General features: G+C 44.1%; 1 protein-coding gene across 2 annotated transcripts in view; it reads right to left on the minus strand.

Moving 5' to 3' along the window:
* ITGA8 (integrin subunit alpha 8) overlaps window positions 1-27283 on the minus strand; it is a 181183-nt gene that overhangs the window by 82277 nt on the left and 71623 nt on the right. For both annotated transcript variants that reach the window (XM_084858984.1, XM_084858985.1), the window contains exons 14-18: window positions 23225-23270; window positions 19933-20040; window positions 5576-5631; window positions 3904-4058; window positions 1115-1252 (exon numbers count right to left, since the gene is read on the minus strand). In XM_084858984.1, the coding sequence (XP_084715110.1) occupies window positions 1115-1252; window positions 3904-4058; window positions 5576-5631; window positions 19933-20040; window positions 23225-23270 (503 nt within the window). The remainder of the gene's footprint in view (window positions 1-1114; window positions 1253-3903; window positions 4059-5575; window positions 5632-19932; window positions 20041-23224; window positions 23271-27283) is intronic.

Below are 27283 nucleotides of genomic sequence, written 5' to 3' on the forward strand. Positions count from 1 at the left end.
AAAATTTCATATAGGTCTGGTTTAATTAACTCACCATGATGAACAAATTAAACTCTGGTTGTGTATACTGAGGGAATGCTGGAACCACTGAAAAAAGCATCTTATAAAAAATGCCACACAGCTAGGGATGTACGAAAGGCACTTACCTGGTCCCGCAGCTTGCTTCGCGGTGGGGGGGAGGCGCTTCGGTTCTCCCCCCGAAGTTCAGGCCGGGGGTGAAGGCGCCCCGCCTCGCCCGGCCGAAATTCAGGCCGGGGGGGAGGCGCCCCGCCTCGCCCGGCCGAAATTCAGGCCGGGGAGAAGCGCCCCGTCTCCCCGGCCATGAAATAAAAAAGTGAAAAAGAAAAAAAACCCACCCGTGATAGGCTACGTAACGATTTACGTAGCCTATCACGGCTAGATTTCCAAAGTCAGCCGTGATAGGCTATGTAAATCGTTACGTAGCCTATCATGGGTGACTTTGAAAAAAAAAAAGCGCGTATGCAAATGGTGGCGCCCATGGGCGCCGCCATTTGTGTTCCTTATTTGGTCCCGGTAGTCTACATAAAGATTTACGTAGAGTACAGCGAAAATAAGGGCAACGCTATTTGCGTTGCCCTTATTTTTGCCATAGTCTACGTAAATCTTTACATAAACTACCGGACCAAATAAGGAACGCAAATGGCGGCGCCCATGGGCACCGCCATTTGCATACGTGCTTTTTTTCCCCCCAAAGTCACCCGTGATAGGCTACGTAACGATTTACATAGCCTATCACGGCTGACTTTGGAAATCTAGCCATGATAGGCTATGTAAATCGTTACGTAGCCTATCACCGGTGTTTTTTTTTTTTTACTTTATTTTGTAATGGCGGCGGCGGCGGCGGCAGCCAGTCAGAAGACCGGCTGCCGCCCCCGCCCCCGACGAACTGCCGCTGAACTCCCGCCGGGACCCACCACCGAGAGGGACATTCGAGGGAGGTAAGTCCCATCCCGGGGGGGGGGGGGGGGCGGAGAATTTCACCAACAATTTCGGGGGGCCGAATGCATTGGCATTCGGCCTCCCCGAGATTCATGGAGAAATTCTCCGCCATCCCTACACACAGCATGATAGCATTTCTGTGCAAGGCCCATACCTGCTCTGCAACAATGTTTTCTTGGTAATAGTTCAATATTGGGCTCACAGCTAAACCATCTGAAAAAGCAGATTCGTCCAAGGTGTAATTCAAGGTAATGTTGATTGGAGATAATTTATCTCGAAATTCAGTTTCATCCTGCAGGAAGTAAATTAAAGGAAAACCCTTCACGATACCATGCATTGCACTTCATTCATCTACAAAAAATAATGTTGGTCTTTCTTTCTATAATAAAGCAACTAGCATCCCAACCCTTTGACGGTCTACTCAGAAGTAAGGACCACTGCTTTCAATGGAACATACCCACCTCCCAAGTAAATGTGCATATGATTGCATCCTACATCCCCAGAAACTGACAGAGAGCAAGTTACTCACCTCTATTGAAGTTTCTGCAGCACGGTGCCTCCACAAACTTGGAAACCAGCTTGCTAAATTGTGCGGCCTCAGGCCTCAGTTCAGAGCAGTAGCCTGACGTGAGGTCATATCTCTAAGCAGGGGTGGAGAACCTAGGACCTTCCAGATGCTGCTGGGCTACCATCCCCACTGACCATTAGCCATGCTGGCTAGGGCTCATGGGAACTGGAGTCCAGCAACATCTGGAAGGCCACAGGTTCTCCCCCTGCTTTAAAGAAACCAATTTCCAGAAGCTCTCTGTTGCCTGGCAGAAATAGAGGGCACGCACATGCACACTTCTGGAAAGAGTTGCATGCATCAGCTTTGAAAAACACTCCATCATTGCCTGTCACATTCTCTTATATATCGCCACAGAGAACGTCCCAACTTCACATTAGCAGGATAGAATGCCTACCCAACTGAGTTCCCACATATCTGAAGTGTCAAAATAGCTCCAGATAGTCCATCTATAATAATAAAAGATCTGTCTGTCTGTCTGTCTGTCTGTCTTTCAGCACCACAGTGCCAAAGTCATGAAACGTAGACACCTGAAACTTGGCATCCATACTAAGGGGCCCCTAGGGGTGTGTGCCTTAGGATTATTTTTTTTAAAAAAAACAACTGCATTAATGTTAATTAATTTAAATGTGTCCATGTGGTTGAAGCCTGCAGTAACATTTTCAGCCATTAGGAGACAACTTCCCTAACCAGCACATAGCTTTACAATCCATGAAGGCTGAAGCCAGGGGAGATTAGTAGACTAAGGACCAACGTTATATGTCCGCCGTCCCCCTGCTGTAGGGGAGCTGCCCTTCAGGTAAATAGAGTGGACAGACCCCTCCCTCAGGGGCTATAGAGGTGCACCATGACTGGGACCACTCTTAGGGGTGCCAGCAGGCATGGCTTCACTCAGACGGGGGCAGGGGGCACAATGTGAATTTCGATGTTGAAGCTTCTCCAGATGTTACCTGGATTTGCAAATATTCTCTATATATTTGTTGCCTGCATTTGACACCCAATTAGATTTCATTTCAATGTTTCATATCTGACAGTTGATATTTGCAATTTGACATGGAAGGGCATTTGGTATTTGACAGAGTTGATAGCCAGTATGCCAATGGTGAGCAATTCTGGGAAGTCTGGGGGCCAGTTTCGCCCCCTGGGCAGCCCACCCACAATGGGCTCCACACCTCCACTCTCCATGGCAATGAAAAGATATATTGAAAAAAATAAAAAATTAAGAATGGCATATGAAGTGGCTACAGAGTGCCAACAGGGTTAAAATTAGCTTATTTTCACTTTTTGGTGCTCCATCGTATCTCCATAGTATCTCTGTAGCACCAAAAAAATTTCAAAATGGCCACTCTGGATGCCATTTTGTTTGTTTTTAAATTATTTTTTTATGACATTAGGGGGCACAGTGGGGGGCAGTGGGGGTGCTTTTGGTCCATGGATTGCACCTTGCCCACCCCTGCAATATTCAATGACATATCACAGTGTTTTTCTGAAGTATGGACCTTCAGGAAATACTTTTCATGTCAACATCTGCTGAAGAACCCCCATGTGCCTGCGATAGAATCATTGGTCATCCAAGAGGATTCTGAGACATGTTCTAGAATGCACACTCAGATCAAATGGAGCAGTATTGGACTTCACTGCTCCACAATGTGAACTGAGAGTGTGTCCTAGAATTCACCAGATATTTCACTCTGGCTCTGCATTGCAGATGAAGTGGTAGGGAACGGAATTAGGGCAAATTTTCATGAGTTTCAATTTCTGTATCACCTGATGAAGGAGAACCTTTCAACAAAGAAGTAAGCAAAGCCCACAAAAACAGAAATGGTTTGTCCACATTCTGGACACTAATCACAGTTATTTAGAAGGCCTCAAAAAGGCTAGGGGAGGGGACAAAGCTGAATTCGAAACTCTTGAAATACACCCAAATTGGTGCTACATAGGTACATTCAGTTTTTTCTTAAAATCTTTATGCACAGTCTTACTAAGCAAGTATGGGAACGACTCTCATATCTGCAACTCAGCACCAAGGTGTGTATTTTTTCACATTAGAGAAGCAACTTCAGCAGGCTTGCTTACCTTTCAGCTGGTTAAACATTTAAGGAGAGATGTTAATGGAAATAATAACTGTCACCCTTTTATTAATGGGTATTCAGTTACACAGCACAGCCATTCCAAGATAAATTCTAGAGCCATTTAACAATGCCTCTGTCACAGCCTTTTTTGATTGTCTAAGGGTGAGGAATATAACCAGTTTTTGAAAATTAATTACTTCTGATTAATTTTGTTGACTGGCCTTGTCTGATCATCCGGATACAAACTATATTCTGAAATAATTGCTCTGTAATAATGTTCTCGACCCAGCAAAAGACAAAACTTACTCTGAGATAAACTACGAAGTCCTTGCAAGTAAGCCAGTTCTGCCTGGCTATTGTGAGGAGGAAGACATGCTGTGATTGATGGTAATCCAGGAGGAGGGTCCGCTTCACAGCTCCTTTGACTTTTAAGGAATCTAACTGCAGCTCAGCTCTCAGAGCTAAGAAAAAATTCACATAAACAAGTTAAGCATCATAAAAACAAATGCGTGTTCTGCTTCACATTCGGCTCTGATTTTACAGAAAGTTTCTCTTTTTGCCATATCTGTATTTCTGGCAGCAGTTCAATGTTTGTTCAACTGACCAGCGCCCCTTTCCTAAAAGTAAGCTGTCCAGGCGTTTCTTATGCCGTTATAAATAGGAGAACCAAGAACGTTACATACTTCACTGCTGTATATTATGTTTATATTTTAGCCAGAGCCGGTGATAGCAGCCAAACATGGTGGAGCAAATGCCAAAGCCCCTGGGCCCCAGGGAGGCTACCTTGGCTGACAGTCTCCCTTAAATTTTTTGTTAATGGCCTGCACTGCAAAGTGAAGTGTCTGGCCAGCGGGCTGCAGCCACCACCATCGTCATCATCCTCAATGCCCCGGGGCCCTGCCCTTGCCATACACTATGTTGGGGGTGGAGCCTAGAGCCATGGGGATAATGAAGATGGTGACTGCAGCTTTCCAGTACTGCTGCCAACCACCACTGCCCATCCCCATGTGTTCCCTCTGCTGTCTGGTAATCTTTGGTAGAGTCACCAGGATGGCACTAGGGGCAGGCCCAGTGAAGAGCAGCTTGCCCAGGGCCCCCTTAAACCTGGTGCTGCCCTGATTTTAGCCAAACATTGTGGGGGGGGGGAGCAGAATACTTAAAATGGGAGATGAAGAATTGCAGGTTCAAGAGAAAGGTTTAATCCTATACACAAATACTTGGGAGTCAGCACTTACTCCTGAGTAAACACAGCGAGGATTAAGATACAAACTCAGCCCACCATTTTGCTCCAAGTTACATGTATGTATGTATGTATGTATGTATGTATCATTACATTTATATCCCGCCTTTTTTCCTCCTTAAGGAACCCAAGGTGGTGTACATAATCCTCCTCCTCTCCATTTTAGCCTCACAACAACAACCCTGTGGGGTAGGCTGGGCTGAGAGTCTGTGACTGGTCCAAAGTCACCCAGTGAGCTTCCACGGCTGAGTGGAACCTAGAACCCAGATCTCTCAACTTCCAGTCCAGGACTCTAGCCACTATACCACACTAGCATTAAGTTTGTTCGGCACAATCCAGCTGGTTTCCTTTAGGTACAGGGACTGCAATTTGCACAGCCCCCACCCCCATGTCTACAAGGCCTTTCCCAATCACTTCAGTTATACTCCTGAAATCCAGGGGCCGCCAAACTAGATGTGATGTTAATTGCGTGAATGCAGTGGTGGCAATGGGAGTTTCCTTTGAAATGAGACTAGCATCATTGGAGAGATTTTTGTCCGGACCATGGCAGCGAGAGAAAAAGTTAAATGTTGGCCACTGAACTGTGGAGCTGGGGAGGTGGTTCTGTCCCCCCACGGCTGATATTTACACAACAAAAGCAAAACATGCATGTTAACTACATTAACACTCTGTCAGAAAGCAATGTTAAATGATTCAATGATTCTTAAGCATAGTCGTGCAAACATTAAAAAGTCTTACCTATGCTATCTGAAATCCCAGGACTTTCAAAAGCCACACAGACAGATACAGTAAAACTAGAGGGAAAAAAGGAGAAAATAATTCACTTCTTGAAACTCTATACAAGGATTTTTTTAAAAAACCTATCCAGTTTTTGGTTTCTCTTCTCCTTTTTCAAAATCCTGCCACAGAAAGCATCCTGCTCAGATCCATGAGATGCCTAACGTACTGGTTTAGCCATCATTCCAGCACCACAAAGATCTAAGGGAACTTGTTCTGTAAAAGAAGTAATTCTTCAGCCTCCTATTCACAGCACCTTCACCAAATGACTAGGGTAACTAAACCAATGGCGTTTTAATGGAAGCCCCTCAGATATCTTTAAGCTAAAGGTTCTGGTATGCGGAAGACTGGACTGTAATTTCTTTAATGTCATGGCTGAGGATGGCTACCTCGCCAGAGGCAGTACCCTATCCCCCCTCTTGGAGTTAGAACTGCTCCCTCTTTTCCTCACTCATAGAAAACAGTGGGCAATACCCAATGGTGCCCTGCCTGGGCAGTCCAGGCCTGCTGGTGGTGGTGCACACATAGCCCCTGCCGCTGGCGGCTGTCATGTAGCAGCAAAATGAGTGGAAATGCTCATTTTGGCCCTTGCCCCCGGAAGTGCTACATCATGTCTGCCAGAGGTAGGGGCTGCATGTGGGTCACCACCGCCTCTGGGGCCAGCCGCACGCACACTGCGGCTGGCGAGCCTGGACCGCCTGCGCAAGGGCACCGTTGGATCCAACCTAAAGGACGCCTGGTGTATTTAGGCCTTAGATTATGTTATGCATTTATTATATTTATATCCTGCCTTCCCTTCAAGGAGCTCAAAGTCTTCGTCCTCATCCCATGTATCGTTGCAGTAGCCCCATGAGGTAGGTTAGGCTGAAGGATGCCACTGTCCTAAGCTCCTCCAGGGATCTTCTTGGCTGAGTGGGGATTGGAGCCTGGGTCTCCCCAGTCTTAGTCCAAAACTCTAACCACTACACCACACTGGCTCAGAAACAAAGAAACAGTCTCCATTTTCATGTTTATCATGCATGCTTATTGATGTCACAGCTTATTAAGAACATAAGAAGAGCTCTGCTGGAGCAGACCAAAGGCCTGTCTGGTCCAGCATTCTGTTCTAACAGTGGCCAACCAGATGTCTGTGGGAATCCCAGAAGTATAACATGAGTGCAAGAGCATCCTCCTGCTCATGATCCCTAGCAACTGGTATTTGGAGGCAAACTGCCTTTTATACTGGAGGCAGGATAGCTCATAGCCATCGTGACCAGTAGACACTGATAGCCTTATCCTTCATGTATTTATCTAATCCCCTTCTAAAGCCATCCAAATTGATGGCCATCACTACATCTTGTGGTAATGAATTCCCTAGTTTAACTATGAACTGTGTGGAAAAGTACCTCCTTTCATTCGTCCTGAATCTCCCACCATTCAGCTTCATGGGATGACCCCTTTGGGTTCTAATATTGAGAGAGGGTAAAAACGTCTCCCTATTCACTTTCTCAACCTCATGCATCATTTTATACGCATCTGTCATGTCCCTCCTTACTTGTCTTAAAAACAAAAAAACAAAAAAACCTAGAAACCCCTAACTATTGTAACCTTTTCTCACAGAGGAGTTGCTTCAGCTGCGTTATCATTTTGGTTGGTCTTTTCTGAACCTTTTCCAGTTCTACAATAACCTTTTTGAGGTGTATTGTACAGTATTCCAAGTGTGTTCAATCGTAGATTGGTATAAAGGCATGACAGTATTGACAGTTTTATTTTTGATTCCTTTTCTAACGATCCCCATGGAGTTCACCTTTTCCCCAGCCACTGCACACGAGATTGACATTTTCATTGAGCTACCCACCACAACCACAAGACCCCTTTCCTGCTCAGTCATTGCCTGCTCAGCCCCCATCAGAATATATGTGAAGCTGGATTTCCTCCCCAATGTGCATCACTTCACGCTTGTTTACAATGAACTGCATTTGCTTTCTTCTCTGGTCAAAATGGACTGTTCCTCATTCTATAAAGCCAACATAAACTAGCTAATGTAAATAGGGTCCTATCTTCCAAGTCTAATCAGACTGAAGAACATAATTTAAGTTAAATATTTTATGTAACTCATTTCATCTGACATGCCAAGTCAGCCTTACAAACCAAGTAACTTTGCAGACAGAGCATCCAAAAACAATGTGAAAAGCACTTTGAGCTGCAATACTTTTCTTCACATTATGAAAATAACAATTTTTAATCAGACTACACTCAAAAGGCTTTCAGAAATAACCACAGATGGATGGTTAAATTATTATAACAAAGTATCTTCTGTTAGAAAAGTATAATTTCCTGCTAATCAGTGTTGCTAGAAATCCATCATTCCTGACCTGCTCCTGATGACAGGCCAATCTACATGCTCCGAGCTGAAAACGGAAAAAAATAAATAAAACCCAACCCTTTATGCAAACGAAAATTCCTAGGATAGCATAAAAAGTTGCATACACTAACACCTGAAGTCTTCCTAAGTGCTTATATTTTTTTTAGTGGAAATGTTAGAGTCTATGTAAAGAGCTCAACTTGACCTGATATTTTCACCACTCTTATTATTATTATTGTACAAAAACTGTTAAATATAAGACTCGATACTCTTGCATTAGATGTGCCTTTTCAATCCTGTGTTACAAATAGATATCTACATACACTCTAAATTCAGAACCAGTAACATCACTTCTGGAATAACCTCTAATCTTAGAAGAATTGTTTATCAGCTTCCTCTGACAGTCCTGATGAAAATATGCCACATCTGGGATTCATATATCGCGCATGACCTTTTTCAGCATCTTCCTTCAGGGCAAACAATTTGCCATGTATCATTAAGCAGGACTTTCCTGTAGACTCCAAAGTCTGTTATGAAGGTTTATTTCAGACCCTCCAAGAAAATCACTAGTTCTGACCAATTTCCATTTCCTTTGGAATTGCCAAGATATGAATAATTGAACATTCCTTAAATTATGGGGCAATATAGAGCAGGAAATAAGGGGAGAAAAATAAATATGTACATGGTATGCATATGTTCTAAGGAATTAACTTGATCAAAAATTAAAACTTCATGGGTTAAATAGTGACCATGTTAGATCATGAGTTAGGGATGTTAGATGCATGAGTTAGGGATGTACGAAAGGTACTTACCTTTCAGGGATTATGCTGATGGTGCGGGGGGAGGCGTTCCGTCCCTCCCCCCGGAATCCTCGCTGGGGGGGAGGCGCTCCGTTCCTCCCCCCCCCGGAATCCTGGCCGGCCGGCTGTGCTCCACAGCGATTCTGTGGAGCCACCGGCTGGCTCCGCCAGCAGCCGGACATCCGGCCGCTGGCTAGCAGGGACGCAAATGGCGGCGGCCGTAGCTGCCGCCGTTTGCATCCCTGCAGTCAGCTGTGATAGGCTACGTAAATCTTTACGTAGCCTATCACGGCTGATTAAAAAAAAAAAAGCGCGTACGCAAATGGCAGCGCCCATGGGTGCCGCCATTTGCGTTCCTTATTTTGGCACGTGTAGTCTACGTAAACATTTACGTGGACTACGGCGAAAATAAGGGCAACGCCATTTGCGTATGCGCTTTTTTTTTTTTTTTTCAAAGTCAGCCGTGATAGGCTACATAAACATTTACGTAGCCTATCACGGTGTTTTTTAAAAATCTAGCCTTGATAGGCTACGTAAATCTTTACGTAGCCTACCACGTTTGCTTGTTTTGTTTTTTTACTTGGAAATGGTGGCGGCAGGGACATTCGACCAAGGTAAGTCCTGTCCCGGGGGGGTGGGGGGGCAGACCGTTTCTCCACCAATTTCGGGCGGCCAAATGCGCTGGCATTCGGCCTCCCCGAGATTCGTGGAGAAATTCTCTGACATCCTTACATTTTGCTATTCACCCATATAGGTAGAAACCAGGAACTAGCAGAAACATTGTATCTCCAATGTATTTATAACTCATGCACAAAGTTCCCCATCTTCACTGGGTTCCATGACTCCATACATTCCCTGAATAGAACACTGAAGAAGGTCACCATCCATAGAGCAAGATCTCTGTCTCTCAAGCTGCTCTACAGAGAATACAGCATGGACTACAACTCCCAGCACTTTTTATCCTTGGCCAGGCTGGCTGGGGCTGCTGGGACTTGAAATCCAAAACATCTGGAGGGTACCAGGTTGGGGAAGGGTGGTCTATGCCACTAATTCAGATGGTCTTTCAAAAGGATTAGGCCAGATTTCTCCAAACTGGTTTCCTCCAGAAGTGTTGGACCGCAAGTCCCATTATGCCCATTATGCCATTGGCCATGCTGGCTGGGAATGATGGGAGTTGTAGTCCAAAAGACATGGAGTCCATCAGGTTGGGGAAAGTTGATTATGGTTTGGGTGTGATGCTGAACTATGAAGTGAATGGTTCCAGTCTCCTCCTCATGGCGGTGCTGGAGAAGGAGAGGAGACGTGGAAGCAGAAAAGCCTGGGGCTCATCTAAATGCAGCCACATTTTGTGCCCTTATTTCCCATGAGTGTTGTTTATCCAACTTTCCCATCCTCATCCAACCCAAGACCCCTTCTCTATTTTCCTGTGCTGCCCCTTCTGCCAAGAAGCCCCATCCAGAACTCCTACATGTCCACTTTTTCTCCTTTCAGAACCCACTTTTTCTGTGAAGCCTTTGGCTTAGTCCTCGTCCCCAACCAAAATAAACCCTAAGCCTGCACTACTACATTTGATCAGAATTCATCCCTTGATACTTTTGCCATGTCCGTACCTCCACCACAGAAAACAAAAAGCTGAAACTAAAAGGCCATACTTTAGGAAGTAGAAGTCAAAGCAATGAAGAACTGCGCTGGAAGGGTTGACAACCATGGAGATTAATGTATAGGAAAGGGAAGATTCCTTCTGTGCAAGCACTGAGTCATTGCTGACTCCTAGAGGGATGCCGCTTTCACTGGTGTTTTCATGGCAGACTATAGCGGGGTGGTTTGCCATTGCCTTCCCTGGTCGTGACTACTTTTCCCCCAGCAAGCTGGGTACTCATATGACCGACCTCGGAAGGATGGAAGGCTGAGTCGACCCGAGCTGGCTACCTGGGACCCGGCTTCCGCTGGGATCGAACTCAGGTCGTGGGGAGAGTTTTGGTTGCAATACTTTTGCCTACCACTCTGCACCACATGAGGCTATATAACCTTGTTATATAACCCTATAGAAAAATATATGTACTGACTATCCAGAACTATTCATAACTGTTGGCAGCTTTCCCCCTCTGCAAGGGTACCTATTCAAATGGTCCACCCCTGGAGGCTAATGGATTCTGATGGATTCCAGAGGGCTCTGGGGGATTTTCCTGCTGGTATGGCTGGTGCTCCTGTCGAAGCCCAGGTCGCTCTGTGGAATGCAGAGATGACTCGGGAGGTTTACATGATCGCGCCCAAGCGCCCTCTCCCTCTGAGCAGAGCCCCGGTCAGCTCCTTGGTATACACCTGAGCTGAGGGCAATGAAGCAAGAGGGGAGATGGCTAGCACGCAGGTGGAGGAAAACTCGTGCTGAGTATGACCGAACACAGGTAGGAGCTCACTATTGAGCCTACTCTGTGGTGGTGAGGGTGGCAAAGAGACAGTTCCTTTCCACCAACATTGCATCTTCTCAATGTCATCCAGAGGAGTGGTTCGCAGCTTGTTACATTCTGGGCCAGGGAGAGAGACTGTGGAACCTCGGTTGCATGTTGTGACGAGTTTGCATGGCCCTTTGAAGATAAAGTCACTCAGATTCGTCATGAATTGGACACCATGATTAATGCAGTTCCATTGGTAGAGGCGTTCAGAGCACCGTCTGGTCCAGTTTTATTGGATGAGCTTCAGTTATTGAGGCCTGAGGATGCGGACAAAGTGCTTGGCCAAGTCCGAGCAACTTGTGTGCTTGACCCTTGCCCTTCATGGCTTATTAAATCAAATAAGGAGGGGATGTCCAGCTGGGTCCAAGAAGTTGTAAATTCCTCCTTGAGAGAGGGAGTGGTGCAGGCCACTTTAAATGAGGCAGTAATCAGACCACTCCCGAAAAAGCCTAACCTGGACCCGGAGGATGTTAACAATTATAGGCCAGTGGCCAACATCCCCTTCTTGGGCAAGGTGCTTGAGCGTGTGGTTGTAGGGCAGCTTCAGGCACTCTTGAATGAAATGGATTATCTAGATCCATTTCAATCAGGCTTCAGGCCTGATTTTGGAATGGAAACTGCCTTGGTCGCCCTGTGGGATGACCTATGCCAGGAGAGGGACAGGGGGAGTGCGACCCTGTTGATCCTCCTGGACCTCTCAGAGGCTTTCGATACTATTGACCATGGTATCCTTCTGGATACGTTGTCTGGGTTGGGAGTTGGAGGCACTGCACTCTGCGCCATGGCAATTATGCCATGGGGTTCCACGGGGCTCTATTTTATCCCCATGCTGTTTATCATCTACATGAAACCGCTGGGGGAGGTTATCTGGAGGTGTGGGCTCCATCAATATCTGGATGAAACCCAGCTCTACCTCTCTTTTTCATCAAACCCAGGTGAGGCAGTGGCTGTTCTGAATCAGGGCCTGGGCATGGTAATGGACTGGATGAGGGCCAATAAATTGAAACTCAATCCAGACAAGATGGAGGTACTGTTAGTGGGTGGTTCATCTGCCTGGCTAGGTGATATTCAACCTGTTCTGGAGGGGGTTGCACTCCCCCTAAAGGATCACGTTCATCATTTGGGGGTGCTCTTGGATACAGAACTGTCACTTGAGGCACAGGTGAACTCAGTGGCACGGAACACTTTTTATCAGCTTAGGCTGGTATACCGACTATGCCCTTATCTGGACAGAGATCGCCTAGCTACAGTTATCCATGCTCTGATAACTTCTCGTCTGGATTACTGCAATGCGTTATACATAGGGCTGCCTTTGAAAACGGTCTGGAAACTTCAGGTGGTCCAAAATAGGGCACCAAGATTGTTAACAGGGACTGGCCAGTGAGCTCATGTTATGCCAGTACTTTTCCAGCTGCACTGGCTGCTAGTCCATTTTCGGGCCCAATTCAAAGTGCTGGTATTAACATTCAAAGCCCTTAATGGTTTGGGGCCAGGTTATCTGAAGGATCGCCTCATCCCATATGTGCCTGCCTGGACCTTAAGATCATCCTCAGCGGCCATTCTCCGTGAGCCCCTGCCAAAGGAAGTGAGGCGGGTGGCTATTAGGAGGAGGGCCTTTTCTGCTGTGTCACCCTGGCTGTGGCATTAGCTCCCTAGTGTCAGGAACACCTTGGCGGCCTCTCTCAGTAGATTCCAATAGCCAACTCAACTAGGGATGGCGGAGAATTTCTCCACAAATCTTCGGGAGGCCGAACGCCAACGCATTCGGCCCCCCGAAATTGGTGGGGAAATTCTCCACCAGCCCCCCGCCCACCCTGGGATGGGACATACCGTGGCCGAATGTCCCTCTCGGCGGCGGGTCCCGGCGGCGTTTCGTGGGGGGTGGGGGCGGTGGCCGGTCTCCTGACCGGCTGCCGCTGCCGCCATTGCAAAAAAAAAAAGTAAAGTAAAAAAAAACAACACACACCCGTGATAGGCTATGTAACGATTTATGTAGCCTATCACGGCTAGATTTCCAAAGTCAGCCGTGACAGGCTACGTAAATCGTCACGTAGCCTATCACGGCTGACTTTGGGGAAAAAAATTAAAAGCACGTACGCAAATGGCGGCGGCCCATGGGCGCTGCCATTTGCGTTCCTTATTTTGGCACGTCTAGTGTACGTAAACATTTACGTAGACTACGGTGAAAATAAGGGAACGCTATTTGTGTTGCCCTTATTTTCGCCGTAGTCTACGTAAATCTTTACGTAGACTAGACGTGTCAAAATAAGGAACGCAAATGGCGGTCCCCATGGGAGCCGCCATTTGCATACGCATTTTTTTTTTTCCAAAGTCACCCGTGATAAGCTACATGACGATTTACATAGCCTATCATGGCTGACTTTGGAAATCTAGCCGTGATAGGCTACATAAATCATTACGTAGCCTATCACGGGTATGTGTGGTTTGTTTGTTTTTTTTACTTTTTTTTCGCGGCCGGGTAGAGGGGCGCTCCTATGCAACCTGAATTTCGCCGGCGAGCGATGGGGCGCCTCCCCCCCGGCCTGAATTTCGGCCGGGCGAGGCGCCTCCCCCCCCTCGCCTGAACTTCGGGGGGAGAACCAAAGCGCCTCCCCTCCACCGCGAAGCAAGCTTCGAGAACAGGTAAGGGACTTTCATCCATCCCTACTCAAGACACAGATAAAAGGGAATTCTTTTCAAAGCATTAATCCCTTTAAAACTTAATGACTCTTTCAGATGCTAATCACCAGTGGCTAAAGCAAGGAACAGCAGCGTGGACTAAGCTTCAGGCAGGCAGTTGATCCCCATTTGAAAGAGAGTCACTTGAAGGCCCAGAACTTATGGGCTAGGGAGAGATCCTCCCTCTTTCCCTTGGGTCCAACGGAGGCGGCCGTTGCTTGCGCGCCAAATGGGTGCTACGCCTCCTTTCCGCGCCCTCCATCGCTCGTCGCTCTTTGCGTCTGCGTCAAGCATCTAAGAAGCCCCCCTCCCGCACTCCCTCACTACCAGGGTCACTATCTATCTCAGGAATGCTGGCAGGAGGAATCTCTGCCAGGTGCTGAGCCTGTGAGGGATGATCTGGATCCACTCCCACGGATGGCTGTTCCTCCTCAGAATCAGAACTGCTCTGGGGCTCTCTGGGCTCAGTTTCCACCCTGACACCTAGTGAGGTTCGCCTAGCACCTACATTGTATTCTTTCCTGCGCCAGGTGAAGACCTTTTTATTTTCCCAGACGTTTTAGCATTTCAGCTTTCTAGACTTTTCGCTTTGCTGTTTTAAATCTGTATTTTAAATTCACTGCACTTCTGCTAGGTTTTATGCTGATTTTAGTCTGGTTGTATTGTTATATTGTGGTTTTCATGTTTTATATATTTTATATTGTTTTATTGTGTGCTCTTTGGTTTTAATTTTTGTGAACCGCCCAGAGAGCTTCGGCTATTGGGCGGAATAGAAATAAATAAATAAATAAATAAATAAATAAATAAAATAGAAAAATATATGCATTGACTATCCAGAACTATTTGTAACTGTTGGTTTGCACGGAGATTAATCTATTCAGACATTTTAGAACAATTAACGGATGAAAAGAGCAGCAGATAAGAAGCAAGGAGGAAGTGAGGGGCCCCCATCCCGCATCTGTGTGGCCTTGTCTGTAATAATAATCTTGCATGCAGTGCTTACGTGCTTTTGGTGGCAAAGGGTATAACCACTTCACCCTGACAGTATGTGAATGCTAAAAGATCTCCACAATGGGGAATTACGGAGACAGAGACAGAGAGCTTATAAACTAGAAATTCCCTTCCACCAAGTCCAAGATTACTCAAAAAGATCAGACTGAAACAATGATTTCCCTACAACTCCACTAATAAATTGTCACACATACATAGCTATAAGAAGACAGAGAAGTTATAATATATATATATATATATATATGTGTGTGTGTGTGTGTGTGTGTGTAAGCCAATACAGTTTTCTGATTGTGTTCTGCCTCCTGATGTTGCTGCTTTACAGCACAATCCTATGCATGTTTACTCAAAAGTAAATCCCACTACATTCAATAGGCCTTACTCCTTAATAGCTGGGTTTAGGATTGCAGTGTTAGATATTGTGGCGTTATGTCTTCTATTTCATGTCTACAGAGTTCGTTTAGAATGTGAAAATATTTACTGATGCTCATAGATTGCAACATCAGTAAATATGAATTATCAAGCCATATTGTGGTTTGAGCTTCTAATTTAATAGATGCCTACTATGTTTCCTAAGAGAGAAATTGTTTACTTGCACATTATAAACTCCTGGAAATGAATGTGAAGCCACTAAAAATCAGTGTCCTTTCTTATCCATTTCTCTCAAAATATTTCGTACTTGGATATCCAAGCACAAAATCCATGTGTACAATGTGAGTTACGAAGTACTTACACATATTCACATGGGTTTTTCCCCTTCCAAATACAATGTTCGAAGGAGCAAGCTTTCCTATTCACCACCTCTGTGCTTTTTAAATGGGAAAGCTGTATTTGAAACATCAAACATTCATACCCAATTTAATGCATGTGTAATTTGATACTTAGATATTTGCTTCTGAGTATAAAATATCTTTCCTTACTCACCTAAATATTGTCAGTTTCAGGTGCCGCTTCTGCCTGCTATTTTACTGTTCAGCAAAGCCAGATATTCCAATCTCTCACAAAAATACGAATCTCAGTATTTATGTATGTATGTATGTATGTATTTCATTTCTATACCACCTAATAGCCGAAGCTCTCTGGGCAGTTCACAACAATTAAAACCACAAAGCGCAGCATAAAACAATATAAAATATGAAAGCTCAAAACCACAGTATAACAGTACAACCAGAATTAAATGGTAAGGTGTCATTCAAAACAGAGGGGTCCTAGTGCTATCAAACAGAAGGGATTGTGCAGCTATTCTGTCTTTTCTTACATAAGGAATTTCTTGCAGAAAGAGAAACGGCAGAAGAAGTGACAGGAAAATATGGGAGGGCTACAAGTGGAAGACAGTGTCAATATCTGGACCACAACCTCCATAAAACTGTGTGAATGTGGCACGGTGATGGCCCCATAAAAGCCTAGTTTGGATGCACTGTAGTTCTGTGCTTAAATGGATCCTGTTCTGACCCCAGTGAACTCTGTTTCACTGACTCTTGTGAAATCAAGGTTTATTTATTTATTTATTTTTATTACATTATATCCTACTTTTTTTTCCTTTTCATGGCCAAGTGGGGACTAGAACCCAGATCTCCCCAGTCCAACACACTAACCACTACACCACACTAATAGAGTTCTATCATGCAGTTGTGCATCTCCTCCTGGGCACATGTTTTGGGAAGAAAAACGTAGTTCTTAGATTTTCTAGAAATAACTCTGGTAAAGCAAAAATATTCTCCACAATGCATTTTGTTATAGAAGTTTGGATTTGCTATTTAAATATTTGTTGAAAAAAAAAGGGAGATGTCAGTAGAACTCAGAACCTGATGAGATATTATTTATCAGGTAATAATCTCAATCTTGTTAAAGCTCCGGTCTCTCAGACATTCTGGTCCCACACTTCTGGGAAAAGATACTCTCTGATCCAGGCTGTAATCTGTTCATCTGTATGTTTCCCTTCCCTTATTCCTTTTTGTCCCATTCTTAATGTGCCCCAGGCAATAATGGTGGTCATGTTAAAATGCTCCCGGTGGTTCCACATGGACCTATGGCCCAATTGGAGTCCACCAAGAGTGTCCTTTAGTGTGGCGGCGCCCTTTCTTGGAACTCCCTGCCCCTGGAGGTCAGGCAGGCACCAACACTGCGTTGTTTCCTCACCTCCCAAAAACAGCACTGTTCCAGGAGGCATTCCTTAAATGACCAGCCATGGTTTTTATTGGCATTCTGTTTTTTAAAAGCATACTTTTTACTATGGTGTTTTAATCGTTTTATTCTTTTACTATTTTACCTTTTATGTTCACAGTGCCGAAATCTGTTTTAGATATGGACCGGTATACAAATATTGTAAATAAATAAATAATATCTGAACTGGCAGAGGGGAAAAAAATAAAGCAAAGAGGACAGCTTCCTAACTCCACTTCAGATTTCCTCTGGATCCAGACTTAGTCATGCTTTAATCTTATTGGAATCAATGGGACTTAGGTCAGTCATGCCTACCATGTCCAACTTATTTTTATAGGACTAAAGCATGACTAACTTAATTTGGATCCAACCTTCAGTTTACAGCTTCACATTTTAACACATTCTAATGTAGTCTGGGTTTAAAATGAAGAGTATGGAATTTTTATCCCCACAGGAAAATAAAACACACACATTTTAATAACGGCAATCGCCTACTTGGCTAAAACAATATTTTCCTTATACCAGATAGTGTACCATAATCCAAATCTTTAGACTTCCTGCGTCTTTTCTGTTTAAGATGACTCCTTTCATTCATTTTATTTTGAAATGTCAATCAGTGGGCATTTTGCACAAGTTGCACAGCTGGCTAAAGATACAGAAATCTATCCCATGGGGCAGAGGAAATATTTGTCTGTTGGAGTTTCCCTAATAATTGTTTGCATATGTACAACACGAGGTTATAACAACTACAGAGAAAAATTACAGAATGGAAACCTAACAGCTGCTCTTCAATCATTTGGAGAGACTGGATTACATTTTTTATAGCAGGAGTAAAATCTTCAGGGAAGCATATTTTATAACATAATGGTCAGAACCATAACCATCTATCAGCTTTGACACCTACATAACATATAGACTTATATGTATCTATGAGAAAATTTGCATTCAAGCGGTTCCATTCCCAAAGAGTCACATTTCCAGGAAGACCACAGAAATTTGAATGTAATTCTGGTGTGCTTTCAGGCATTGTCTACATATGCAGGAGAATGAGTGATCGAATCCTGAGATAGTAAAGTGGAATGTACCACTTCACACTGCAGGCAAGGAATGTCAGCTTGAATGCTTCCTCACATAATAAATTCCTCACATTTCAGGGAAAATACTTCTAGCCCAGTTTGCTTTCTGTGTGCTGGTTTTCTCCTTTCATGGTGTTTATAGGTATGTCTGTGTTTTTACCATCACATTAAAAAATGTGACTCTACCACTCTACTTTACCACTGATGACTCTACTACCACCTCCATCATACCACATAGCATTAAAAAGGTGACTGTACCACTCCATTCTACCGCATCATGACCTACCGCCACCTCCTTCAAATAGCATTCAAAAATGTGACTGTATCACTCCATTCTACCATCTCATGACTCTATCACCACCTCCTTCACACCACATAGCATTCAAAATGTGACTCTACCACTCATTCTACCACCTCATGATTCTACATGGAAGATGCTGAAAAGCTATTTCTGGTAATGGCACTCTGTGTCATAAGCATACACTTAAGTTGAGAGCCTCTTACTTTGTGCCTAAGACAGTAAATGCAATATCTCCTTGCCAGCCCCAACAATAGTCCAGCATGGAGTCATGTGTCTGGGACAAATGTACACTAGCAATAAATGCATAATCCAGAACAAGATTCCATATCGTGGCTGTGGGATGGGCATGACTGTTCAATAATGTTTACATCTATTTGACAGCTGTTATTGGGATTTATTTATTTCCACAAGAATTGGTTTAATGCTCCCTTCTGTCCCAGAAACTGGAGAAACATTTCTGGAGGAAGAGGCTTGGGACTCCATGGGGAGCCCCTCTCCAGCTGCAGACTGGGAGGACCTTGCAGTAGCCCAAAGATAGCCTAAAGAGCCCCATCTCAGAGATGCTTCCCTGGGTCCCCCAATAACTCCTCCAACCCACCCTGAACTCTACCTTGATCCCCAATTCTGCTCCATGCCTCCGGGCCCTCAAGAGCAAAGGCAGAAGTGAAACCAGTAGGAAGCCCAAAGTTGCTGTTGGAGTGCCCATTTAGCTGTCAGAAGGCACTATCACCAGGGATCTACTCAGGAGGGGGGAGATGATTCAGCTGAAAGCAAAGACCAAGGACAGGAGGGGCTGTCAATGACTATCTAAGGCTCCCAGTCTCCGTCAGAACTTCTGGTGGATTCACAGCTCTCTTTGAGCCATTGGGCAGTATCCAATACTGCCCGAATGGTAGTGGGACCCACTGTTAGCACAATGGGAACCTAGCAGTTCCCAAAGGAATTGGAAATGGGCAGAAATGTTCATTTCCAGAATGGCACAAGTCAGCAAAGCTTGCAGAAGGGAGCTCCACTCACCTGTCCGAAAATGAATATCATTCTGCTTATTTCTGGGGCTCCTTTAGGCAGTGCTAGTTCCTGTTTTACTCATGATGGGTCTCGCAAACACAACAGAACCAGTGGAGGCATAGTGGTACTATTTCATACTGTCCATTACTCCAGCTCTTTGCTCATGGACAGCTATAGAGATTCGATGGAGATCTTAAGGCAGGAGGAGAGCTCTGCAGCCAAGAAGGCTATCCGAAGAAGGAGCAATAGGGAGGAGCTCAAACTGATCTAGTATTTTGCTGCAGGCGCAAATATATGACACAGCAAATCCATGGGCATGGCATTCACTTCTGTGGAGGAGGCAGCTCTGTGCCCCATATGTCTCCTCAACTGAAGTGAACAGGAAAAGGTTTCATGTGAAGGAATTTAGTGTGCACTCTGCTGCGTATGTAGGACTCTGGCTGGGGATGACTAAAATGGAAATGGTCTTCGTTATCTCCAACTTACCAAGCTGCCCAAGTCACAGAGTCAGGAAGCTGACAAGTTTTATTCTCTGGATTTACAATCACCGGGGAGACCAAGAGCCGGGCATCCACTGTCACAACTGGTCTTGCTCTGCAGGGGAGAGAAACAAAGGCTCAACAGATAGAAAAAGAACAGGCTATGACAGATGAGAGGAAGAAAGGATATTTAGTTACTGTGGATGTTAATGACATGTGGGAATACAGTAACTGTGAGTCACACTTCCTGTATTAGTGCATAGCATAAACATTCAAGCTCCTGCAGGGAGGTGCATGCAAAATACCCACATGAGGAGCACACGCATCTTTCCACAGGGATGAAACACAAGCCCCCTGCCTCGGATGCTAATGACTCATTTATGTTTAATGCATTTGTACATATGATTAAGATCTATTCCATCACTGTTAATAGCCATTCTCAAAATATATCTACAGAGACGGAGGCACACTTATATGGACAGGGTTGTAGTTGCTGTTGCGATGTATACACCGCATTCCAACAAGGCTCATAGCCAAAACTGTAAAGTGTCATTGTGTTGAACTCTAACATCTTACAATCTAAATAAGATGAATAAGAATAACACTGCAGTCCTACACATGTCTACCCAGAAGTCAGTCCCACTGAGTTCAATGAGGCTTACTCCCAGGTAAGTGCGTGTAGGATTGCACTTTTAAAATCCGACAACACAGCCAAATAAACCCACTCTTCTTTATCAAAAATACATTAAAAATGGCTTAAATACAAAGCAGGTTCACAGAAATTATCCAAATGCTTTCCCAAACCGGAAGGTCTTACATTGGCCTTCCTCAACCTGGCATCCCCAGATGTGTTGGACTACAACTCCCATCACCCCCAGTCAGCATGGCCAGTAGTCAGGAATGCTGGGAGCTGTAGTGCAAAACAACTGGAGGGTACCAGGTTGAGATCAATTGAGTTCAGTGTCTTACATTGCCTTTTGGAAGACTAGAGGGTCAAGCTGAGGCACGTGTCTTCTTTGGGAGTAAATATTTCACAAGGAAGGAGCTACTGCTGTTAAGACTCTGTTTGAACCTACCACTTATTTCACGCTCATAGTAGAAAGGGCTTTTAAGCAGTGACTCCTTGAAATTTAAGGTCAATAATTATATTTTTCTGAAAAAAATACGATTTTGTGTTAGTGTTGTAAAATAAGTTTATCTTAAAGATAAACTCCTGAACGGGCCATTGATACTTCTTTACAAAAGTCACAAGTTACAAACTGCATCTCCCATAGTCCACTTGGCCAGTGTGTTAGGCACACAGAGATGCCTAGTGTGACATTTGTAAGAGTCATGGATCATGAAGGCAACAATAGGTGTACTACAGCTTGCTGGGCTAGATGGTATTTTTAGCTGGAAAAAAGTGAGGCAACTCTCCCAAATGTTTTGTTCAATGACTAGAAAACAACAAGCTTGGCCAGATACATTTCTATTCCCATCCTACAGGCCATACCTCAGTCCCTCTCCACTTCCTAGTCTCTGATAAGTTTTGTTTCACTCTCTTGCTCTCCCCAGACAATGTCTCCCTCCCCGCCATCAGCTATTGTGGAAGGCAAGCATAGTTGTGGTGATGGATGAACTTGACTGACCCAACCCTACCAAAGAGGAAAACCTCCTATCAGCCCTGTTGTTGGCTTTCCATGCAGGGATCTGGGGAGGTAACAAGGAGGCATGTTGGCTGGGCCCTGGGAAGAGCCTATGTGGGGGGCTGTAGCATCCCAATGGGCAGGCGGAGAGGTTTACAAAGTCACAGGGCCTGTGCACTAGCCCTGTGAAGACACTCTAAAGTCTAGGTAGAGAGCAATGCAAGGAATCGGGAGCAGATGATCAGACCTTGTTTACAGAGCCTATTATTATCATTAAATGCATGCATCAATTCCAGACACAAAAAGCGGTCTCAAAGACACACACACACACACACACACACACACACACTCTACAGAAATCCATATGGGTGCCTGTATGTAAGAGAGGGTCTCAGATGGCATGTACAGGAGCCTGTGCAGGTAAGCTTAAGTATTCACAGCCTTGTAAATAAGCCCACAAAAATTACTAGCCTGCCCCCAAAATTACTAGCCTACTGGGGGTTGGCAGAGGAGGGACAGACAGATGCATTTCTATGTGGGATATGGAGAAGGGGCTTCCTGTTCTAGCAGCCCTCTTGCTTTCTATGTTGGGCACAGAGGAGGGATGGAGCGCTGCCAGCACCATCACTCACCAGTATGGAATTCCATGGCCTCATCTGCCAGCAATTCTTGGTTGCCTATGGCAACCAGGCTACTCCTTAAAAACAAAACTGGTATACAGAGTCTTATCAGTGCATTTAGATCAGGGGACTTCAATCTCACCCCCCCCACCCCCTTCCATGTGTTGATGGTACCAAGTTTCAGAATGACTGAAACAACCTAACATCTCCAGGCGAAAAAAAGAGACATCCCTTTTTTTTTAGTTTTGTCACATTTGGAATTTATGTTTAATATGATCTGAGAAGGAGAAAGGAAACTTTTTTCAAACTGCTGTATGATACAAAGTAGAAGCCAAGTGGCCTACCATCCAAAAGAAGAAGAAAAAAATAATAGAAACAGCAGCTAGAAACAGACATGGCTACATGAGGCTGAAATTTACTTCCAACTTCTCCAAGTAACTGTTAGCAATTAACTGTATACCTTTAATTCATCACTTTTAGAACAAAATTATATAGAGAAAGAAGGTGATAAGTGGATTAACACACAGGCCATGACAGCTGCGTAGATAACATGCTAGGAAAACTAAATATGGAGCTTATAACTGCAGTCCATAGCTCCTTCCAAGAGCACACCATGTGGTCTCTCCCTCCGAGTTCAGTAAATAAATGAGTTGTGTAAAACCAATGAAAACTTTTAAAGAAAATGCTCATCATCTAAATAACGTTTTCAAGTAGACTGCAATTCAGATGTAATGTCTACTTTTCTGTTGTTGTTCAGTCGTTAAGTCGTGTCCGACTCTTCATGACCCCATGGACCATAGCACGCCAGGCCTTTCTGTCCTCCTACTTTTCTAGCCCAGTCTTATAAAATTTTATGATAATTATTCCAAAGTATTTGATCTGCTTTTCCCAAAATGAAACCTTCCCCCACCACTACCACAATAGTTTTTGGTTGGACCAAGAGCTAGAATGCAGTTTTGAAAAAACCCAACCCTGTGAGGGAGAAGGGATTGACAAGGCAATCCTTTATGTATGAACAGATTGCAAAAAGGGGAGGGGAAACAGTAGCACACACCTGTAAACAACTGCTTTTCCAGCTCCAAATGCACCCACAATTAAATCTGGAAAATGAAAAAAAAAAAGAAACACTCAAAACAAAGACAAAACTGTCAGAACATTTTTCACAATCTAAATTATTGATATTATAATGAGTGAAACTAACAACATACAGGTACACAGTGGTAGCCCATGAAAATTCACAGAAACATTCACTTCCATTCATTAATTTTAAACTCAGTTAAACTCACCTTTCCATAGTCCTCCCTGCCAACCAACCAACCAACCAACCACACACACACACATACACACACACACACACACACACGTGTGTGTGTGTGTGTGTGTTTTGAGGAGTTCTTCTAACAGACTTCTATTGTTTAGCTTCCTTGAATGATGTTAGCAATCAGGAAGTGATAGGAACAACTCCTGAAGAGGCAGAGGACATCCTTTAGCCCTCTTCGTATGCCTTCTAACAAACAGCAAAGAATCTCTTCTATGCCCAGAACCATTTAATTTAGAAAAAGGACATGACAGAGGTGTATAAAATGATGCATGGTGTGGAGAAATTGGAAAGAGAAACATTTTTCTCCCACTCCCATAATACAAGAACCTGGGGTCATCTAATGAAATTCAAGGGTGGGAGATGCTGGGCAGACAAAAGGCATTATGTCTTCACACAGCAGGTAGATAAACTATAGAATTCACTTCCTCAAGATGTGGTGATGGCCACCAATTTAGAGGGCTTTAAAAAGGGAGCAGACAAATTCATGAAGGATATGGCTGCCAGTGCCTCCTTATCAATGATGGCTATATGCTACCTCAAGGATTAGAGCCAGTATGCCTCTGAATACCAGCAGGAACAACAGCGATAGAGGGCTGTTGCCTCATGTCCTGCTTTTGGGCTTTCCATGGTCATCTGGTTGGCCACAGTGAGAAACAAGATACAGGACTAGATAGGTGTTTGGTTTGATACAGTAGGAATCTGATTAAGGCCTTATATCTCATCTAGAACACTCTGAACCAGAGCTCTGAAATGTTTTAGGGAACGTCATAGTTAGAAGCACCTTCCACATCTTCTCTCTTCAGATTCTTTCCCATTGTATCCACTTCCCTTTAGTCCTCCCTCTTCTACACCTTCTTCCCTTAGTCTGCTACTTCCTCCAGTCCTTCTATCCTGGGCTTTCTGCTTCTCCCTGCTTTCCCTGGTTTCCTCAGGCCTTCCTCTGTCTTCACATCCATGACAAACATATTCACCTTTTATGCCTTTTCACAGTCTCTTTCTACCATCCCCTTCACAGTTTAAACTCTGTAACATAAATACACTTAAACTGACTGTCTTGTAATACTCAAAGTGCTTAGTGTACACAATTCAGTAGGATTTGAACTGATATGCAATACTCTGAGGGACAAGAGGAACCAGGGTTATTTCAGGTATCGGGTTATAATTCAGCTGAGACCACAAACTACAAAGATACTCATGAACTGCGTGCCCCAATTCTTTGCAAATCCATACAACACGTGTAGAAAATCACAGCATGAACGTGTGTAGCATAGGCCAAAAATGGGAAGGCACAAAATTAGCATGAGCTGTCCCATGACTTCATTTCCTTTGGACTTCTTTCTGACCTACAGAGCACAAAGCAGAAATAGGGTAAAGATTCCTGACTGAAAATGCAGTCATTGTTTTTTGGAATAGAAGTCATCTGTTCTGCTTGCTTATTAATCACAGTTTAGCATTATGTCCAAACCCTAAACTGTAGTTAGTCTTAACTATGGTTTGCTGAAACAATCCAACTTTATAAGCCATGGTTTGATGTTGTTTCAAACACATCATAGTTAAGATTAGCTACAGTTTGTCAGGTTTCGATAAAACGACAAGCTGTGGTTAAGTGAACGCTTCTGAACTCATCCTCATGACTACTGAAGGAGAGGGCAAGGGTGAAGTGTGTGAATGCAAGGCTCACCTAAACTTGTTCCTTTCATGATGGGCATTTTCGAGTGCCACTTCTGTCTCTCCCCAGTGCCCCTTCCCCACAGGCCACATTCCTGCCTCACCACCAAATTTGGGGGCAGTAAAGCACTATGGAGGGCAAAAAGGCCAAATTTAGCTTGTTCTCAAGCTTAACTTGACCTTTTTTCCACTCTGTAGTGGTTTGCCATTGAAATTTGGCAGTAAACAGCCAATTTGTTTTGTTGCTTCTGTGAATTTCAGCAACATGGCAGTGGCCACACTGGGCAGTGGCAGTGGCTGGAGCTGCATGGGCCCTGTAGGATGTATGTTGCCATTCCTGTGATAAATCATGGTTTATCATGATATCCAAACAGAGCCATAATCATTCTTTCTATTTCCAAAGTTCAGAGATGGATATGGATACTTACATAGCCAAAATGGCAAGAATCCACACACAGCGTGAGGTATCAGCAGGTTTTTAGGAACCCCAAGGTTTGCAGAAGTACCAAAAATCTTTTGACAAAGAACCCTGGGGGTGAGGGGGAACCCTAGAAAAATGCAGTGACAGCTGAGCATGCTCAGTGGCTATGGAATGCTGACTGTTGGTGGAAAAAATGGAAAGGGGGGGATGGAAAGTAGTATTCTGGAGGAGGGCAAGCCTGACTGCAACATTGAACAGAAGCACACCATGCTGCAACATTTTGCTGCAGATCCTATTTCTTATACTTATTTCCACTGTATTCTTGCTTCAGAGTCTGTTCCGCTCCACCGAAAACCAATTGAAAGTTTCCCTTCTTTCCTTTCTTAGCTTGCTCTAGATTTAAATGTTCAGAGTGCCAAAATCATTAATGAGGTTTATAAACATTTTGAGATTTTGCAAAAGAAAATAATCAAAATCAAGTGTTAGGGCTGTCTGCATTATCTGAAGTCTGGCAGCATCGTTACTCTAAAAATAGAGAATCCCTTAGTCATCACATACATATTCCTTCCCAGAAAATGCCACAGACATATTTTGCTAGCTGACAGCAAAACGTTTGACACAATATACAGAATATTTTCACCAAAAGAAGAGATAATCATCTGAAATGACATGTCTGAATCTTTTCCAAGTGAAACCTGAAGAAAAACTACACGAAATACAAGATTAAATTTTGCTGTTCCATGTACTAGGTATTTGACTTTTATTTATGTTATATTTTTTAAAGGGAAAAGATCTACATGGCTTTGATTTAAGGAAATAGTTTCTATATAAATCATTACTGGGATATGGCAGACGCGCCACAGTATTTGGGACTTGATATTCCAACTCCTTGAAATCCATGCCTGCATTTCCACCTCCTAGAGGGAGTCATCATCTGCTCTCCATATAGATAATGAATAATGCCCATCATTGCCCAGGGGATAGGACTGAATATTTAGGAAGTAATGAAATAACCGTGGACAGCTTCCTAAAAAAAAAAAAAGAGGGGGAAAAACCTCCTACCAAACGAGGTCCCAAGGGCCCTCATCCATGTATAGTAGAGACAAGTGAAACTTTCAGTCATCCTCTGTGACCCCAGTTTGTTGATACAGGGTCACAAGGACCCCAGTGCCCCCGCTCCAATGTGTACCACATTCAAGTACTCAAGGCTCCACTTGCTAGGATTGCTTTTGGAGGTGATTTGATACAGCATTTGTCAGCTAATCCAGGCTGATATTATTACAGGATTTATATATAAACACGGTGCAAAGCACCTCGGATAGCTCCTTTAGAGTTCTGACTGGTTCTGGCTAAAACCTGGAGCAGATTCACCACCCCACTGACCTTGGAGCCACCAGCCTCCAGTGGTAATACTTTCAGCAGACCCCAAAATAACCTGAGCAGGCCTTTTCCAGAGTGTGGGGCTAATCAGCCAGATTGCTGTGTTTATAACTCGTCTCTCCAGAAGAAGCGTGTGTATAATATAGGTAACCATTTACCAAGTGTGTAATTTACAAAGTGTGGTTAGATGCAAACTAAGTTAGTCATACTTCAATCCCATGCAAAACAATGGAACTCAAATTAGTCACGACTAGCTCTCCACTCTGGTTTCAGTGGGGCCGTAGTCCCAATCCCACCCTATGCAGTGCATATATCCTCTTGAT

The sequence above is a fragment of the Heloderma suspectum genome, chromosome 5, assembly GCF_057233095.1.
Source record: "Heloderma suspectum isolate Gila_16-S chromosome 5, 16-S_ref, whole genome shotgun sequence".
Lineage (NCBI taxonomy): Eukaryota > Metazoa > Chordata > Lepidosauria > Squamata > Helodermatidae > Heloderma > Heloderma suspectum.